Source organism: Leptidea sinapis, chromosome 22 (assembly GCF_905404315.1).
Source record: "Leptidea sinapis chromosome 22, ilLepSina1.1, whole genome shotgun sequence".
Lineage (NCBI taxonomy): Eukaryota > Metazoa > Arthropoda > Insecta > Lepidoptera > Pieridae > Leptidea > Leptidea sinapis.
In genome coordinates this window covers 2854878-2876143 of record NC_066286.1, presented here as the reverse complement: position 1 = coordinate 2876143, position 21266 = coordinate 2854878, and the positions used below count along the sequence as shown (strand labels likewise).

Sequence of the window (21266 nt, the reverse complement as noted above, 5' to 3'; positions counted from 1 at the left end):
TTTTTGAGGAATTTGGTCAGCTAGTTCAGCTCCAATATTAGAAAAAAATATATTAAAATATTCGCAAATATCTTTACTTTCTGTAATTTGGCCTGAAGGAGTATCTAGTTTTGCAGGTGTTATTAGGTTTTTTTTTATTTTATTATGTGCTAAATTATTTATAAGTTGCCACATTTTTAATGGATTTTTCTCACACTTATTGAAAGCGTCATAGTAGTACTGATTTTTCGTAGTTTGTATAGCAACATGTACCGAGCTCCTTTCCTGCAAGAAATTTTGTTTTAGTTCTTTGTCTTCAGGAGAACGCTTTAATTGATGCCAGAGAATATTTCTTTTGTTTATAGAAGCAATCAAATCCTTGTTAATCCAATCTTTCTGGGGTTGATTTTGAACTTTAATTTTCGTTGCCTTGTTTTGTGATATTGCTTTTAATAGAGTAGACTCTAATAAGTTAAAGTCTTTATACAGATTAGTCTCAGTCATGTCTTTTAATGTGAAAAATAATTGTTTATAATTAACGGCTTCATACTGTACTCGTTTATTTGCTTCAGGTTTGACTCTCTTTACTTCTAGATAAATTTGTTTGTGATCTGAAAAAGAACTTTCGATGAGAGCCATATGGAAAGTGTTATTTTTTAAGCTGGTACACACATGATCTAATAACGTTGCAGTGGTTTCTGTTTTGCGTGTGCAGTGATCTTTGTCAATTTTATTCAATACTCTCATACCATTTTCCTTTAGTACTATCTTATATTCTTTGATGGAGTTTTCTTTACTGAGTAGATTTAGATTTAGGTCTCCAAAAACTAATGCTCTTCTTCTTCGCGAAAGTTGGTTACTATACGTCTCCAAAAACTTTTTCACATTTGAGGAAGGTTGTTTATATATGACCCCAATGTCTAGAGAGAGATTTTTCAAATGAATCCATAGAAAGTGGTTGAAGTCTTCACATTCATCATCTAGAAATTCCTGTTTTAAATTTTTGTGCACGTATATTGACACACCACCTCCTACACTTGTAGTTCTATGGTTATAGTTGTAGATTGTAACCTGGTAAGTTAAGTCTCTGAGCGTCTAGTTCATTTTTAATCCATGTCTCAGTTATAATGACAACATTCAATGTTGCTTTAAAACTTTCTATGATACATCTAAGTTCATCGTGTTGACCAGGCTTTACTAAGCTTCGAGCGTTTGCGTATAGAAATTTTAATGTTTTGTTTGTGATTGTGACGTCGGCATAATTATTAGTTATTTCGTATGTATTGATATCTAGATCTGTTGATTCTTGGTCTTTATTTAGTTTTTTGATGCTTGTTTAATAATTTTTGGATTTCCTTTGATATATTTAATAGTTAGGTGCTCTTCACCATTCTCCTGTCGTATTTTGAGTTTATTTTTAAGTTCTGTTAAGTATTTTATCTGTTGCGGAGTTTGATCGGAATAGATTCGGACTCCTTCTAAGTTGATAGAGTTTTTGTTACGTAGTATTAATTTAGCCGTTTCTTCTGATGTAAAACATACTTTTAACGGTCGTCCTTTTTTATTATTATATTTTCCAAGACGTAGGATTTTCTTGACATTTGGTAAATAATCAGGGCAAATACATTTTAAGATTTCGTCTACCTTAGAACTATCGACCTCTTGTCTTGCTTCCCGGCTTTCCAGGTGCTGTTCGGGGATACCAAATATTACTACATTTTTACTTCGCTCTACACGTTCTTGAATTTCCGTTATTACATCGTTATAAGAACTTACTACTGGAGATTGCAATTGTAAGTTTGTTTGAAAGCACGTCTTTATTTCTGAGATTTCAGTTTGTAGTTCAGAAATTTTTTCTTCGTTGAGCTTTACTGTATTTTTTAATGTTACCATTTCCGATTTTAATTTCTTATTTTCAGTGAGTAGGTGTTCTGTTGTGGTTTTGATGTCCTGTAACTGTTCTCGGATGGAGGTAGTATTCTCACTTATTGTAGTGATACTCTCGTTATGACGTCTGCTAGATTCTTTTAGTATATCTAGAACTTCTTTCTTAAATGTGTTGAGTTGGCTAAAAAAGTCATTATCAGGTGCTTTTCTTTTTCGCAATGAGACATTTCTTGATACCGGTTCAGCTACGTCTAATAGAAGCTTAGACAGATCAGGTTGGGAACTGCTGTTATTTCCCGTTGATATCATCTTCTCTGATAACTTTTTAGTAGGAGAATTAGAGACACTCATTTTTTTTTGATAAGTTTTTTATCGCCCCGCTTATCACCCCGCTAAGTACTTAATACGCACCTTTATAATCTCTCAGGTAGATGCGTCGGTGCCAGATTTTAACTGCGTTTCTTTTACTCTAATGGTTGATTAATAAGCACTTTAGGTAGCACAACGAAACACGGTTATTGCAGTACGCACTCGAAATTAAGTTCTTTAGTTAGGATGTTTGAGATAAAAGTAAAACTATTTTATAACACTATAATAATATATACACGTCCTGTCACAACGACTGCCTGCAGTAGTCTAGTAGATTATGGGTACTACAACGGAGCCTATTTCTGCCGTGAAACAGTAATGCGTAAACAATACTATGTTTCGGTCTAAAGGGCGCCGTATTTTTGGGTTTTTAATCCTGAGCGGCACTGCAATGTAATGGGTAGGGCATATCAATTACGATGAACGTCCTGCTCGTCTCGTCCCTTACTTTCATAAAAAAAAGTATGTATCGGCACGGGAAACATCACATACTTGTTAAGCCTCAGGTATAAAAACTTTAGTTTTATTTATTATTGAACATATTGGACATAGTCTCATTACTTGACGAGACATCGCTAGAGTCATATGAGCGGAAATATTATTAACACCAAATTTAGATTCAATAAATGTCCAGAAATATTTTGGTACTTAATACTTTGGTTGTTTTCCTTAAAAATTAGATATAACATTTATTCAATTTGTTATTGTAAAGTGATATTCCTTATTTATGGGGTTAATTATATAATAAAATTTGTAAGAACGATGCGGGACTTAAACCCGTGACCTCTCTGACTACGTCAGAGCACTCTTACAACTGGGCCAACCGTTAGAGTACACATGGATCGTAAATTTTGGTATGACAGTCAGACCCCCGTAATATATCGTTGGAGAGGTCTTGAGGAGGAAAGCTTAATGTTCAGTTTGGGGTTCTAGGCGGTCAGGATGAAAAGCTATTCAGGTTTAGACATTTGCCATAGAGTTAAATTGAAATGTTAAAAGAATGAACCTTTTGAATAAATGGGTTTCCTTATATTGAAGTGAAGTGCTTTAACCAGGCATGCATACACGGATAGGAGATACTAGGATCTATATAAATTACCTTAACAGCGGTATTGTTCTCCAGATGCATGACCAGTCTGGGTTCAGGCAAGGCTGTCTTGTGCAGACTGGATGTGGGCACGCCGGGTCCAAGGCACTCCAGCACGAAGTATGTGGCTGCAGGGCTGAAGTGTGCATCATGGTACAAGCACGGCAGTATCTGAGGTAGATCTGGAAATATTACCAGTATATAATAATAATAACAATAAAAAAGCCTTTTCTTCAGACTATTACTAAGCTAATATCATACAAATAAAAACTATTTGTAACACAAATAAAATTTGAAAACAAAATTTTATGAACAATGCGAGACTCGAACCACGACCTCTCGCGTTCCGTGCGAGTGCTCTTCCAACTGAGCTAAACGTTCGAGTGACGTATCGTCATAAAATCTTGTATGCTTTGTTCAACATTCAGGTTGTGGCTTCATCTACAGGATCTACTTTACAGCTGCTAACCTGCTCAACCCCAATATTTGCATATTAGAAAATTGACTTGAGTGTCGCTATTACAAATCTAAACAACTTGTTATGTTTTTAAAGTGATAAACCTCACTTCTAGGATTAATACTACTATTTATAACTAATGAAGCAGTATTCTATAATCTCTATACTCCAACTTCTTCCATAGTACTCTGTCCTTTGCTGTTCTAGTCCATTACTCTCCACCTGTCTCTTCAATGTCGTACCTATCTTTTATTTTGCCGTCCTTTCTTTCTTTTTCCAATCCTTGGGTGCCAACTGCCAGATTGTTATCCTTTTATCGACTTATCAATTCTTCTTATGGTATGTCCAGCCCATCTCCACTTCAATCTTTTCATTTTTACTGAAACGTCTCTAACTCCTGTTGCCATACTTATCTCTGTGATTCTTTTCCTGTCCTTTCACCTAACGACTAGTATACTTTTCTCCAATGCGAGCTGACAAATTGAAAGTTTGTCGTAAGAGCCCAGAATTGGCCTTGTGTCATCACTGGTAAAATACAGGCATGTTACCATTATTGTTAACTAAATCTCTTTGTTCATAAACAATTCGTTATTTATTTTTAAACTGATAGCTCTCACCTCTGGGATTAATTATACCAATTTAACGCACGGAATACGAGAGGTCGTGAGTTCGAGTCCCGAATCGTTCATAAATTTTATTTTCAAACTCTTTGTTCATGTCTATAAACTACACTTATGTATGTCAGCTTTGGCCCGGATATATATTGTGTTCTTTTGCAACGCCAGGGGAATGAAACCTTTCTTTTATTTCAACTTAAGGCCCAGTATAATTTGGTGTTCTTAGACTGAGATCTATAGAGTACTAAGACTTTACTCAGACTTTACTTACGTTAAGCTTTGCTGAGTGTAAGCATAGCATAATCTTTAATTTCGTTTTTATAGTCATTTGACAACTGAAATCATGATGAGCTTCAGCAGGAGTCAAGTTCGCGTTTTATCACACTCACCTGAGATTTACATAAGTAAAGTCTGAGCATAGTCTAAGTACGCTCTATGGATGCCTTAGTCTTCAGTATGACACGATATGAATATCATGTGTTTTATCATTACATGTGCAGTAGTATATGTCTACTGTGTCGTAGGGATTAAGTCTGTTTTAAACATTAACGAAATAAATTAATTATACTTGATAATTATTTTTACCCATGGAGATTTAGAGAGAGAAATTATTCACTTTCTATTTTACTTAAAGCACTTAAGTTATTTTTCACTACAACTTTCCCCTTCTTCTTTGTTAGTAATAAAAACACTATCTTTACTTTTGAATGAAACCATAGATAATTTGGACGTAGTTAAGCAGAAAGGACTCAAACCACAGAAAGGCACTTTTGAGTTATAGGTATAAGATTCAGCTCTAAATAATCTACCAAATAAATATCCTATATAAATATAAAAAAAATCAGTTTCCGTGTACATTTTAAAAATTGAGTTTTCACTTCATGACAGATTCGACCTTCAGGAGTACGATGGCATACTTAACTACCTAACTATTTTAACCAAAGTGTGGTTTGAATCCCTTCTGCTTAACTACGTCCATTTATACGTCTAGATAGACTGTGACAGCTGTGAATACGCCGAAAAAAAAAGGGGCGTACTGTTAACCTCTATTTTCAGCTACACACGCACATTAAAAAAAGTGACTGACGTATAAGTGTAAGACGTAGCTTGTATGCACACTTAAGTATTAAACCAGACTCTATCTATGATTTAGACTCAAATAGCAAAATTCAAAGCAGAATTATTAAATTTATTATTATCGAATCACTTGATAAGCAGACACTTGTGTCCCACTCAGCAATGTGACCCTTCACCATTGTTGTATGTTGTTAACAAGTTATTAACTCTGAAAACACTGAAACGGCAAGACAAAGTAGCGTGCCAGCAATTGATTTTAGTACATATTTTATTTTTGTCACGCAAAGGAAATCCATTACTTTGGATCGCGAGCACGCGAAGTTCTGTGCAATTAGGTCGCTTGAGAATATCAACAAATAAAAGTTTAATTAATGTGTTTGATTGTTATGTGAAAGTAACACGCTTTTTAAATGCATATGGATTGTTTTTAGTTTTATTTGTGTAATTAATCCCAGAAATGAGGGTTATCACTTTTAAAACGTAACAAATTGTTTAGAGTTGCAAGAGCGACATCTCAAGTCAATTTCCAAATATGAAAATATTGGGGTTGAGCAGGTTATCAACTGTAAAGTAGTTAATCAAAGCATACAAGATTTTATAAGCGATACCTCACTCGAACGGTTGGCTCAGTTCGAAAGAGAGCTCGCACGGAACGCAAGAACGCAAGAGGTCGCGGGTTCGAGTCCCGCATCGTTCATAAAAATTTGTTTTCAGATTTAATGATGCATATTATGGATTTATTTATTTGTTGTTATTTGTTTATTTGTTGCACAAGAGAGTCAATTTCTAAAGTTAATTAATTATGATGGGCACAATTTATTCTACCTTAAGAATTTAATATTTAAGGGAAGGGAACGGACTCACACGGGGACATTTCACTCGTAAAAATTCCCGCTCTAACTTCACCCGGGCTGAATTTCAGACACAAAGTTTTAAAACAATTCTGACGGTGAATGGAAATACCGCAACCACGTTCTGTGAAGGTAACAACTGTGTTACGCATAATTTAAACTGAATTTATAAAATCCACCTCATAAAAAGTATACGATATTTTTTCTTCTTTTCACTTTATATCTCCTGAGCTGTAATTCTAAAAACATTACAATATACTGTTCACTTTTGCTCCTACGTGCAGCTACGAATGAACTTATCGTATGGTATGGTAAAGGGTATCCTGTTTTCGCAATAAAGCCACTTAGTTGGGTCCATTCAACTTCATCTAATTTTTCCTGTTCTCCTTCTTGCTTAATAATCATTTGAGCCCACTCCTCTGATCTTCCATACCTTTGACGGGCTGTATAAGGCTTATCCATGTTTTATGGCATACGATTACAATTGTTACCACAGCCAAACCCATAAATAATTTTGATACTACTCCTGATTTTCGCACTAATCGTTATGGCTGACATATTTCTACAGTTCTTATAGCTGAAAAATCAGTCCTGTACAGGTTCTGAACTCTGTTTTCTTCTCTTCTCCACTAGCTTCTCAATTATTAGAGGTTTCCAAATGTACATGTACATGTATCACAGGAGCGTTGCCGGACTTTTAAAAAAGTGTACGCACTTTTATTAAAGGCGGGTTGCCATATCATATCGTCCTGGAAGCACCGCACATGGAAACTCATTCTATAGATTGGCTGTACGTGGAAGATTCTTGACACTGTAGAGGAACGCTAGACATCCATATGGTGGCGATGATATAAAGCTTAGTGGCGTCTCTTGCGAAGGTGGAATTCGGCGGCAGGAATCAGGTCAAACAATTTTCGTTACACTCCTCGTGATAAATGTCTTGTTACTTGATTATTTACTTACTAGTGGGAGGCTCCTATGCACAGTCTGCCGGCTAGATTATGGGTACTACAACGGCGTGGGTACTATTTCTGCCGTAAAGCAGTAATGTGTAAATATTACTGTGTTTTGGTCTGAAGAGCGCCGTAGCTAGTGAAATTACTGGGCAAATCAGACTTAACATCTCACGTTTCAAGGTGACGAGCGCAATTTTAGTGCCGCTCAGAATTTTTGGGCTTTTCAAGAATCCTGAGCGGCACTGCATTGTAATGGGCAGGGCTGCGTGTAAGCTTAGAATAATCTTTGATTTCGTTTTTGTACTCATTTGACAGCTGAAATTATGCTGATCTTAAGATAACGCAGCTGAATGCAAAAGTCAACTTTGCGTTTCATCACACTCAGCAAAGTTTTGCGTAAGTAAAGTCTACTTTGTTAACTCACCAACAATTCTCTTTTTCTTCTTCGTGGGAGTGGGCGCTGTGGAGGGGAGTTCTTCGTCAGCCTCACTGTCCCACGAGCTGTAGAGGTACGAGGCTAAGTTGCCGTAGTAGTCCAGGTTTATTGACGGCAGCGGCTAGAAAAACCTCACGTTAACATTTTATGGGATTTGACGATCAACACTATAGGTTAAGTGATCACCGCCGCCCATGGTCTCTTAGAGCGACCATTACTAAAGCGTTGGCCTATGGATTTGCATCCCGTTTAAAAAGATTAAAAAACAGTGGATGCCTTGATTTTTTTTATAATTTAAATGATAAATATATTCATGAAATACAGTTAACAATATTCAATTGATTTTCCGTATCTATTGTCCAAATGAAACTTTATTGAGCTTGTAGTCGAGCTAAAGATTGCATAATCCTTTTCATTTTAAATGTAATGTAATTTGTGTGTGTTATGTTTTATTTGTAAACAGTTATTATTATTTTTTTGAATAATGTAGATTATTACTCGACTTAGGATTTCGTTTCACAATTTAGTTTTATATATTATGGCTAATGTAATGCAATAAATATAAACAGAGGGTGAACTATTTTGTTTAGCCGCTAAATATTTTGCTAAAATATGCAAAGCTTATCACAAAAACATTGTTTAAGATATGCACGACCAAATACCACAGTTTTTCTGCTCAAAACGAAGGTTTTTAACCAGTGTGTGTTGCCAGATACGCTGATATGTCACTCAGAGTTTCCCTGCGACATCGAATCAGAAATGAAGAGATCCGTAGGGAAATGAAGGGACAGCCCGAATAATTGCGAAACTGAAGTGGCGGTGGGCAGAGCATGTGCTATGTAGCTTGACGGACAGATGTAATGTTGAAGTAAAGTCTTCGAATGGCGACCACGTATCGGAAGATGAAGTGTTGGTAGGGCCCCCACAAAATAGATCGGTCAACATCACCGGAATAGGTTGGATGAAGGCAGCACAAGACAATGCAGAAGTACATGCGCAGCCGTTTCATCTGCCACCATGCAGGCCCTGCACAGGGGACTGTCAGTTATGCCTTTATCACCAAATGAGGATTACGATTGAAAAGTGAACCGATAAACCGTCTAAAAGACACTTCAACCTTTTATACATTTATAAATGAAAAGTGGTGGAGACTGCTGCAAGGAAATAAGAGTCAATTTACTCACATGAGATATGCAGGTAACACAGTAGGGCAGTTTCTGAGGGGTTCCCGGTCTTGGTGGTTCAGATGAGACCCGGTACAGATGTCTCTGGCCAGCCTTACCTTCAGGTATACCTAGATAGTATCTGAAGAAAAAAATAATAATGTAATTCAATTTTACTTACTTTTATCAAGTTAATAAAATATTAACACGAGGAACAGACATAAACTTGTTATGCCTGCTACTCAATTAAGTCGAATTAGTAAGTCTTTTAATCAGAGAATGTACAAAACACATGTTTTAAAATTTAAAAGAATTGTGAAAAAAACGTTTGTGTGGTAAAGGTTACTATTACATAAATGATTTTCTTAAGGATACCACAGACTGGGAATGAAGCGAAAACCCTCAGGCTATTTAATTAATTTATTGTAAAAATAGCCCGCTCAGTTTCTTGCGCTATTTCTTTCTTCGAATAGGTGGTAATTTTTGACGTTCAATAAGTAATTTTAAATCCTATTTTGAATATAAATATATGAATATGAATTTAAACGTAGTGTTTGGATAAAGTAGATAAGAACGGAAAGTCACTGACACAGTCCAAATGATTGTGAAACTGAAGTGGCAGTGGGCAGGGCACATAGTTCGACAGACAGATGGCAGGAGGGCCAGTAAAGTCCTCAAATGGCGACCACGCAGCAGAAGACGTAGTGTTGGTAGGCCCCCCACAGAATGGACTAATGATCTGGTTAAGATCGGTATACGTTGGATGAGGGCAGCGCAGGACCAATCATCGTGGAGATCTTTGGGGGAGGCCTGGACAAACCAGCAGTGTACGTCTTCCGGCTGATATGATGATGGTGATGATAATGCACATTAATATTGCAAATCAAATGAAAACTCGAGGATAGACTTACATGTGCTGGTTAGCATGATCCCATGCCAGAAGCTTCACGACGTCAAAGCTGCCGTGTGTCAACGGCAACGCTCTAGGACCGTGTGAGTTGTGCTCCGACCTCACCACGTGACGGAACAGCCCAGCAGGTCCGTCTCTGATTGGTGCCAGGGTCACCAGAGCTCCCCCTCCAGCAGAAAAAAACGGTGCCGGGGCTGGTTCCACCCAACCTTCTGTTCCTGATGTAATTCTGTACACCTGTTGAGTTTCATCAGTTACTTTTACCTCTATTTGTGAAGCTGCTTATATTGAAAATATAAAATAGATACTTGTAGAGACTGACGATAGAAGTGAAACCTAAGAACTTTTAGTATTAAAATTTGTAATTTCATAATTAATAAACAATTAAATTGTTAATTTCTTTTTATTTTTAAAACTTATTTTCAATTAAATATTTAACAAAAACACTATTTCAACAACATTGAACTTTTTATTAAATCCATTCAATTTCACTTAGTTGAACACAGCACTAATGTTGCACAATACGTCAGTTGTATAGCTACAGATATACTGCTATAAGAATTTAGGTGACGTGAACCAACAAGATTTCACCCACCCAGAAAGTGTCTAACTACATATATGTTTTTTTAATTATTTATTTATCGCTTGCGACAGTTATATGCATGTCGGTGACGCGAACCCATAAGATTTTCCTCTACCAAAAAGTGCCCAACGTGGCTTAATATTATGCCTAATAAATGACGAACTCATTCACATTTCAGATAACACTTCAGAAAACATTCTTATATAAAACCACAGTAGCCAATACCCATTATTAACGACATGTTGTGATTGTGATAACCTGATCGATGAGTATTCAGAACCGCTTACCTCAGTTGGTTAACTAAATTGTTTGCATTGCAAATAGGTATTAAGAGTCTGTTTGGATATAAGGTGGATGGGATTTGCAATTGATATTTTGGTCAGATATCTATGGATGCTGTGGATAGTGATGGTAGATTATTTCCCCTTCAATTACATGAGATCTTTTACATCGAGTACCGGAAAGATTGTTCCACCCGTATCATGATGATGTTTGGCATTCTACAACTTCAAACAACCATGAGAAAAAACGCACAGCCACTTTGTGGTATCAATTACTGGCTGCAGTTTTCCCGAACCGATACAACTTAGTGACCTTCAAGATTTTTGCATAGTCCCAACTTAAATGGCAGCTCATCTCTTGACTCCTAGTGTTGCGGATGTCTAAGTGCGGTCGCCTCACCACTTTCCACCACGTTTGCCTCTTTTTATATAAATCCTCACTTGACGGCCCTTTTATTTGTGATGCCGTTGCCCTGCAGGATTTGATGCTTCTTCTTATTCATCAGCCGGAAGACGTCCACTGCTGGACAAAGGCCCCTCCTAAAGATTTCCACGGTGATCGGTCCTGTGCTACCCCCATCCAACGTATTCCGGCGATCTTAACCAGATCCTGTGGGGGGCTAGCCAACGGCCATTTATCCGTCGAACTATGTGCCCTGCCCACTGCCACTTCAGTTTCGCAATCATTTGGACTACGTCGGTAATTTTGGTTCTCTTACGGACCTCCTCATTTCTGATTCGATCTCACAGGGAAACTCGGAGCATAGCCTTCTCAATTGCCCTCTGAGCGACCATGAGCTTTCTCAGCCCATAGTTAGCGATCACGTCTGCGTACCATAAGTAATTTTTGATGATTTGATTACTTGACTTTAGGACTTGATTACTTAAACGTAAAAGTATTGTCAGACCCGCTTAACATACCTCTTGACAGTACCACATGGGACTCTTGCAGACGGACACGATGGATAGATTCTGCATCCTGGTCAGCCAGACGACGCACACTTCTGTTAAAGACACCCATTGCGCGCTCGTGAAGTAGTAGTCTCTGTAAATATATATTATATAAATTTTTCTCACAATGATTCTTTAGGACCTAATCGCGCGAATAGCCCTCTTCTGCAGCACAAAGATGGTATTAATATCGGCCACACTGCCCCATAACAATATACCATACCAATATAATTGTTATTATTTATATACAGTATATACATACTATAACATATAGATGTTAGCTAATTATACATTTGCCAGTCATCGTTCTGGTTACAATTCAAATTTGCCTCACCATTGAAAACTCTTAATTTATAACCTGAAGGATGGAAGTAACGTGCTAAAGCCTGATTTTACCAATGACACTACAAACTGAGTTTAAATAAAACTCAGTTTTACTTAAACTAGTTCAAATGCCAGTCTTGATCTCGATAAAGGTAAAGCGATTCATTAACCCGATTAAAGCGCTTTCACGAAAACCGAGTTTACGTGTTATAAACCAAAGACATTTAGCACCGATTTCACCAGTGAAGTAGAACGCGCTTAGAACACTTTGATCTAAGCTGGTAAACAAGTTTACGGATTCAATTCTGACTTCACCAACACAAACTAAACGCAATTAAGCGCGTTTAAGGCTGTCACTGTCGTTATCGTAATAGAGACATTGACATAATCTAACAATTTTAATTTTAGGTATTTGATACATTCTATTCTGAAAATATTCGAAGTAAATGCATTGGTGAAATCCCTTTGTGATTAATCGAGATAAAGACTGGCATTCAGTCACTTCAAACTGAGTTTAATAAAACTCAGTTTGTAGTATCGCGCTACAAATTGAGGGGATTATGGGGAATATCACCGCGTCCATGACGCGATCATATAGTTAACTAATCACATCAGAATTTTTGTCGTTTTTCGTTCCGCAATGCACTTTCTGTTTATGTTTATCTCTTCAACGTCTTTAAATAATTGAAATTTAAATATAAATAATAATAATAATTTGGTAATAAACAATTATATGAATCAAAATAGGTATCAAAACTGTCATCAAAGAGTATGAAAACATACGAAAATCTTTTAAAAAGTCAGAAATTCGGCGATCAGAATGTAAACGCGTTCAGGCTATAGGTATTTGGTTTATTTTATGTTGGGGAAAAGCGAATTAGAGCTGTACTTGTTTACAGGCGTAAACTTAGTTCAAATTGTTCTAATCGCGTTCTACTTTCATGGTGAAATCAGCCCTAAGATGAGTTATCAAAACATAATATTATCTAGTATATTAAATAAAGATGAGAATTAAAAATTATCATCTATTGAAAGTTTTCTGTGTACAAGTACAGATTAAGGCTGGGTTGCATATACTAACTTTAACAATAACAAACATGTTAAAGTTCCGGCTAAGCAAAAATTGTGTTGCACCGTTTGACAATTTTTAGATGACGTCATAACTTTAACTGTTACCCATAACCATCCAATCTTCCCTGTTAAAGCTATTGTTAATGTTAAATAGCTAAATAGCGACCTGTAAAAAGTTCAAATAAATATTCGATATTGACTTGATATTTCACTTCTTTACTTTAACTATGCCAAGTAATACGATGGTGCAACACATTCCGCAGTCTATGTTAAAGTCAGCGTTACTGTTAACATAAAATTTGACTTTAACCTTAAACAAAACAGATAAATTGATGCAAGCCAGCCTGAATATTGATATTGAAATTTTAAAGAAGACCGGTGGTAGTAATTTTCAGCACAAAGTTGAATGGAGGGTAGATTTGTAAAATATTGAGCTCAGGCTAAGCTCTAGAGACGATTAATAGCGTGTCTTGTAGAGATTCGCTAGCGAATGATTGATATCCGGAAAAGGAACGTGAAATTATTCATAAGGAAGATCTATCAGCGCTTTCAACCTGAGTGAATGGTAACTTAGAGATTGATTATTTAACGTGTGTGTTATGATGAACTAATGGACCCAACAGACGTCCTGTCTAAAAAATATATTATTATTAGCTGATCCTCTCGTCTACGTCGTCAACATTAGCACTATAAAGCAACAAAAATACTACGAATCATCTATGGTAGTATTATGCCTACTACTCGGCTAAGTCGTGTTCGTAAATCTTTTGTGGGGCGATGCATATGCTTTTACAACAAGATCCTAGAAAATGTTCAAAATATGTATTACGATATTCCAAAGAATTTTTATAAAACGTTTGTGGGGTTAAAGTTACTATAATATAAATGACTTTCTTAATGATACCACAGATTGGGAATGGATCTACCGCCCTCAGGCTTTTAAAAATATTTTCTTTTGTACGATAATACATTGTAACTTAACCATATCATGTAATCTTAACCATATTTTTTATGAAAAAAGAAGAAGCCCACTGAGTTTCTTCTCAGGCCCCAAGGCATATTTTTTTTAATGGGTGGAAGTTTTTGACTTCCAAAAAGTGATGTCATATCGTATTTTGAATAAAAATATTTGCAGTTTCCTTATTCGGTATTTTTAGGACAATACGACATGGGTACCTTCAAAAAAAGCGCGTACACTCCTGTGATTCCCATGGTATTGCAAGAGAATGTGGGTGGCGGTGATAACTTAACATCAGGTGCCTGTACGCTCGTTTGTCCTCCTTTTCCATAAAAAAAAAATAGAATTATAATTGTGTATAAATTACTGCAGTAAACACTTTAAAGTGTCAAAGCTTACTTTAACAATCTGTGGTTTGGTGAATTAGCCTCCACCTGCAGATTATTGTTCTTCTGTGGTTATTATATGCGTTACATTGCCGAGCGTAACAGGTTATTCGTAATCAATACCTACAGAATAAAGTCCTCAGCGCGTCTAAAGTTACCAATTCAAAACCCGAGCTTTAAAAGACCACACAATGTATTATAATTAACTTATTAAATTAACTTATGAATATAATATTTTATCTCAATCCGTTGTATTAAGCTCACAATAACCCTTTTAATTTCTCGTTTTGTTAGCTGCCACAAACAAATTATTACGAACGTAATTACTATGGGATATCTCCTTTAGCGTCCTATATTTTATACTTAGGGTTACGCTGAAGCTAAGTTACATAAATAATTTCATTTACTTTTTATTAAATATTTTTCCTGTCTCTATTCTGCCTATCTGTCTGTATTCCTAAACGACATTTATTCCTTCGTTTTAAGAGATTATTAAACCACTTAACCGCGTGCAATTTCATCAACATCGTTTTAGCCCAGGGACGGACGTCTTCTGCTGTACAAAGATCTCTGCCTTCATGGAATCTATTCCGGCGATCTTGATACGATCATCGGTCCATATTGTGGGGGACCTACCTCCACTGTGTCTTCCGGTACATGGTCACCATTCGAGTACTTTACTGCTTCAACTACATAATACAACGAAAGTGGCAGTTGACAGGGCACATAGCACGAAGGAAGTCGATCTGCCCTGCCCACTGCCACTTTAAATCGCAACCACTCGGGCTATGTCGGTGAATTTGTTCTCCTATGGATCTCCTAATTTCTTCATTACATCTCAACTTAGAGAAAAGCCTGACTACTTAGCGTTGTGTAGTAGCTTCATAGTGCATTTTATTCTGCATTTATCGTCGGGAAAGTTCCAAAGAGCTGTATAACCTGATGACCTTACCTTCAAATACTCAAACCACAAGTATAATCCGTAACTCCTGTAATTCATATGGTTGGTATGGCGCACCATTAAATTCGGGAAAAAATGTTTTTGGGAAAAATATTTAAGGAAATTAATCGTAGTTTATAGTTTATTTATTATTAATCATATCCTAGTGATTCTTGTTTCGCACACCGTAACAATGCGACGATGTGACATCATCGACGTTAGGTCTAGAGATATTGTAACTGGGTATTAATTCCTTTCCATAAAAGAAGATTAAATTCTTAATTAATAAATTTTCTCGCTTGCTCTTTGGGCATAAGTTACTATTTACCTTCTTTCGTAGTCGTTTATTACTACTGTCCGTACCACGTCAATACCATAGACCTGACAGCCGATGCGTGACCAATTTTATTTGTAAATGTGTACGTTAGTTAGTGGTTTAAGGCGAAGAGTAAGCAGAAAACACGCAAACATGGTGTTTTTAGACAAGTTTTGTGGTGAAAGTATAACATTTCGAGCTATGAACACTACTTAATCCTGTTACACATATCCTTAAGTCTTATTTGTTCCTTTCCACGAATTTAAACTTGTATTTACAGCTATATACAATATATATAACAAATTTATACTAGGCTTCAACAGGGGTGACTCTCAGAATAAACTGAGTTTCATTCCATTCAATAAATAAAAATCAATTACCTTCACAAAAAGTGTGCCAAATGCCTTTTCTCTTACATATTATGTGGCATTCGACATTACAGCCTGAACACTAAGGTCCTTGGTATCGTGCTAGATAAAAAGTTACACTGACACGCACACAAATAATGCGGATACAGCATATGAAATGTGTGGTTTTGTTTTTCGCTCCTGTAATAAATTCACTCAGCCACAAAATCTGAAAACCCTATGCCAGACATAAACCTAGAATGTATGTCTAGATATAAAATACAACGGCGAATGGTAAGAATCGAAAGAGAAAGAGTGTGAGTAGCGAGGGAAAGTGAAAGAAATGGGAAAACTTTTGTATGTAGAGAAGGCTTTTCTCTTGACATTTTACCGCCTGTGTGATGTTAGTAGTCAGTTGTCACTATACAAACGGTATATACGATTAGTGATCTTTGAAGCGTTTGCGTGCACCTAGCGTCACTATGACGTCACTAAGATGGCGGTCTATCACACAAGCTGCGGAAAATATATCACGCTAGATATACACAAAATACTTAACAATGTATTCTTGATTATTCACGGTTGCACAGAAATAAATAATTGTAAACTTACCCCTCTTCTAAAATAGCTTTAGGCGGTGAGAGATGACGTGTTCTGATATGTTTGGGGTCCGCGATGTCAGCCACTGTTAGCTTCACTGTTGGATTGTTGGTCCCCGGCTTCGGATACCGCACACTTCTGATTTCTGGGTAAGTCTGGTGAGACAAGCATATTATTATAAAATAATCATTGAGTACCATATCCAACTAATCTCACAATCGCCTATTTAAAGGTCGTCAAAAATGTCCGACTGCCGTTGTGTATATGCATTAACTTTTAATATTAACAGATATACAGATAACATTAAAACATTCATTCAAATTAACAACTTATTTCGTGGCAGTAATGTTCAAAATCTATTGTATACGCTCATAAGAAGCTCATTGATGGTGGTGCGTACATTTCGTTGGTGATGTATTTTGTTTTAGCAATTGAAATGTAATTATTTAGCAAAATGATTAAGAACGTCAGGTTAGTTACATTGCTTTGTTAATTTAAAGGAGCTGTTACCTGAGATACGATACCATCCATTTTAAGTTTGGATATGCTGTTATTTGGACAGTTTTTACTGAACATTTTATCATTGCGTGGCGTTGTATTCAAAGCGCGGTCCAAACACAACTGATCGAAAACTCTGCCTGATAGACACGTACGCCGAGATTTGTTTCAGATAATTTTTCTAGTTTTCACGTCAATGGAAATAATATTTATAAGTCGAGCTTCTCTAGGTGTCTGTTGATTCTATATTTTTTTGGATCTGTTGGGAGTTCATAGCCTTCCATATGTTGACTCTCTTTAATTTTGAACGTGCTACATTCGCTTGGGCTGTGACTTGGTGTTTCCTTTTTCGCCACAGATTATTCTTATTTATTATAAGTCATCTAATAATATAAAATATTTTTTCATACACTGTTTTACTAAATCGTTATTTGAGCCGCAGCTTTAAAAAAACGGTAATAACTAGCTTAGGAAACTTTCCTAGTTACATAATGACCTATAATGGTTAAAACAAAATAATTTCCAAAGACATGATATTTTCTAGGACATATATAAAAATATCAAATCAAAGTACTTCTGCACAGGCAAAACTACAACAGTGTTATACGTGTCACTACGGGTTTTATTTACTATTTATTCATTTAATTAATACGGCTTACACCAATTACAATCATTAAAGAAAACATTTATTGAGTCAGACATTCATCCGCAAACAAGTCACACTCAGGGTTTGAGCTCAGGAGAGCGTTGAGCGTGGTGAGGGTTCGGGTTAAAAAACCGACACACCTTATCACTTAACTCGGGAGCATCGATTCTACCATGAAAAACTTGGGAATATATATAAATAAATATACATATACCCTTTAAAATTATTCTCGTTTAATGGAGTTAATCAACAAGAAATATACAAAAAAAAGGTTGTTTATATTACAGCAAGTTACGACATAACTGGAACATGTGAGATGTGAGAGACATAAAGTTTCCAATAAGCTGGTAACGTAATAGTATAGGTAACATTGATTGACGTATCTGTCAAGTTTTGATTTTGATTGATGATTTCTTCGAAAACTTATACGTCTAGATAGTCCTGCTGTTAGACAACCGATAAGAACTGTCCAGGATTAACACTTTAGTGTGCGTGACAAACTACGTCTTACACCCGCGATTTGTATGACACTTTGTGTTGGTGTGCGTGCATTGCTCAAAATAAAGGTGAGTTAAGTCTAAACACAATTATTTTTCGACTTTTCACGGCTGTCATAGTCTTTCTAGACGTATAAATGACCTAAGGATGATCTTATATAATAAACGTTTATTCTCGCTCATGCCCAAAAACGGCTGGAACGATTTTGTTGCCTTTTATAAAAGGCTGCGTGTTTTGTTGTAAGTAGTCTTGATGTTTACCAATTGTAAAATTTTGTTTGATGTTCGTTTTATATCAATCAGTTTCAATGACATTAAATGTATATGTTCTTAAAAAACGGCAAAGCTCCTGTGATTCCTTTTAACACCAGGTGACTCGTACGCTCGCTTGTCCTCCTTTTCCATATAAAAAGTACCTGAACAGGATCATCTGAATCCGTGGCAGCTCCGTACCAAGGATACTTCTGCTCGTGGACCAGGGTGTCGTTGAAGGTGGCGTACAGCACCATGTGGCCATCTGCTGACATCCATAACGCAGAACGAGACTTAAGTATCTCTTCTGTAACAACCATAACAAAATTTGATTCTCAGCACAATTATAAGTCGGAGTTTTTTTTGTATTTGGAATAGCGGCAACAAAAATACATGATCTGTGAAAATTGCAATTAGTGTCCCCATTTACCCTTGGGAATAGATCCCTAAAAAAAAGCAAATCACGGAATTGTTATTTCCAGATAATTATCGTTCATTTTCCATTATGTCAAAATTAAAGAAATTAACTAAGACAATTTGATACATGTCACAATTTTATTACAAAAAAGTAAAAAATGCTAACACTACTTGCGAAACAATAATTGTGACGTAAACGTCACAATTATATATATATATATATAGGTCTATAAATAGACCTAAATGCAGTGTCAGTAAGAGTAGCACAGAGTTGGTTTAAGCGTTCCATCCAAGAATTTTGATGTCAATTGTGACTCGAAACGATATGTTTAATGTCGTATATACAAGCCATGCTGGTTTTTCTGGAATAAGCCTTAAACGTCTCGTCTAGTTGCGGAATACTGTAATGAAATCTGAAGGGATTGCCAATTCCGTGGTCACCTGGAGCTGGAGGTCTTTATTATAACAATACACAAATCCAGTCTTCATCAATTCAAAATGTCCAAGAGCACAAATGTGCAAAAACTCGGGAACTTCCTTGACCTATTTGCTATCAATGTCCCATCGTCAAACAGACCTAATTTTTTTGCAATTTTAGTAAATAGTTAGCCAAATCTCATGTTAAAATTCTATTTACCCCACCCAGTTAATTCTACAAATAATATTTATTTGAAAAAGTTCAAACAATAGTTGTCGCTAGCTGACCAAAGTAGCACCATGAATTGAATTTTGTCTAATAACCTTACTAACAATTCTGTTATTATTAATAATGAATTGAAACTCATTAATTTAAAGCCAATGCTCCTTGACACCATACAAAATAATGCTATTGTTACTGAAATCTATTTCTATTACTCAAAGTAGGTTGGGTAAGCCTGAATATTCGAGGAACAATATAAAATGTGCGTATCGTTTGTCTTAAGTTTGTAACGTGTCGTGGGAAGGTGGAGGGAGGTAAGGAGCAGGAATCATGTCAAACAGCTCTTCGGAACACTCCTTTGTGATAAATGTGATAGAATGATCTGAAATGATAATAGATGAAGTAACGCGTGACGTCTCTACGCAATGCTAAGAGATCCAGCCGTTCATAAAGCACAGGATACTCGACAATTGAAACAGATTTGCGTTGCTCGTGGTCAAATGGTAAGCAGATATTAAAAGCAATAAAAAAAACAATACTTTGGAGTACATACATTTGGATGTGGCCGGACCTGCGTTGGGTAGAATTGGCACGCACGAATGTGGGCCGGTTGAAGTTATTATGACCCCAGAATCTTTGAAGCCAATTTGACTTTGCATTACAGGTGATCGCGGAATTGGCACTCGCTTGAGATTTTTAGACTCAGTATTACAATACTAGGCGAGGCATTAAAGGGAGTGTCGAAGGGCTGTGATATGACAAATGGGGTTTTAAAGCGCAAATTTTGAGTCTTGATTTTCCGAGAAAGATCTGCATGGCCTACACGGCCACACGGTATCTCCAATACTTTCATCTGCATAGCAATGTATGTTGGACGCGTCCTACATATTGATATACAGAAGAAATAATCTAGGGGAGAGTACACAGCCTTGGGGAGCTCCAGCGTTCACGGGCTTCGGCTTTGAGCAATGTTCATAGAGATTGTTAAACAAAATATAAGTTTGTTTGCTTGAGCGCCCAGGTCATTGTCGCTTAAATAGCACTGCTGGTGGCGGAATTGTGGGGCGGGTCGTTACCTTCCCTAAGACATGTGCGATCGAGGTGATGGGTGATTCGGGCGCTGCTTGTGGTGCCTGATAGGTTATTAAATATCTTAATACAAAATAGGATATAATATCACCAATTGAAAGTCTAAAACTACCACCCATTTCAGCCAGTTTAATTTGAATGTGACTTTGTTAAGTTTTTAGACGGATCGGTAAATTTAAAAGGGCGGTTTTGTATGTATGTAGAAGGTTCGGTAGATCGAACTCTTTCCACCTCCAATTCACATGAAATATTGAACAATACAGGATATTAAAAACGGATTGGCCTTTTAATTTCCGAGAGTATTGGAACTAATCAAAGCATTCGATTTTAGACTAAATTGAAATTGAATTCCTCGAAAAAAGGTCGGAGTGCAAAAAGGCAGTTCACAAATGAAAATTCCTACAGACTTAACATTGGCAACGTCTGAAAAACCCTATTGTAATGAACTTAAATACGTTTTTGGATGGCGGCATTTTTAACTTTAGTCGAGTAATGCCGTGAATACACTAACGTACTTTGATACTGTTTTCGTTATTTTTTTAAGTGAAAACTTTGGGTGCGAAGGACTTTTAATTATGTGAAAATTGAATGATTATGAATATATTAGGGAATTTTTTACGTTTTTAAAGTGATAACCCTCACTTCTAGGATTAATACAGAAATAAAATTTGAGAACAAAAT

At 36.3% G+C, this 21266-nt stretch overlaps 1 protein-coding gene across 2 annotated transcripts in view; it reads right to left on the bottom strand.

Annotated features, from left to right (window-relative positions):
- LOC126970970 (inactive dipeptidyl peptidase 10) overlaps window positions 1-21266 on the bottom strand; it is a 193052-nt gene that overhangs the window by 12947 nt on the left and 158839 nt on the right. For both annotated transcript variants that reach the window (XM_050817125.1, XM_050817126.1), the window contains exons 7-13: window positions 18604-18746; window positions 16559-16701; window positions 11575-11698; window positions 9791-10026; window positions 8901-9021; window positions 7705-7837; window positions 3335-3504 (exon numbers count right to left, since the gene is read on the bottom strand). In XM_050817125.1, the coding sequence (XP_050673082.1) occupies window positions 3335-3504; window positions 7705-7837; window positions 8901-9021; window positions 9791-10026; window positions 11575-11698; window positions 16559-16701; window positions 18604-18746 (1070 nt within the window). The remainder of the gene's footprint in view (window positions 1-3334; window positions 3505-7704; window positions 7838-8900; window positions 9022-9790; window positions 10027-11574; window positions 11699-16558; window positions 16702-18603; window positions 18747-21266) is intronic.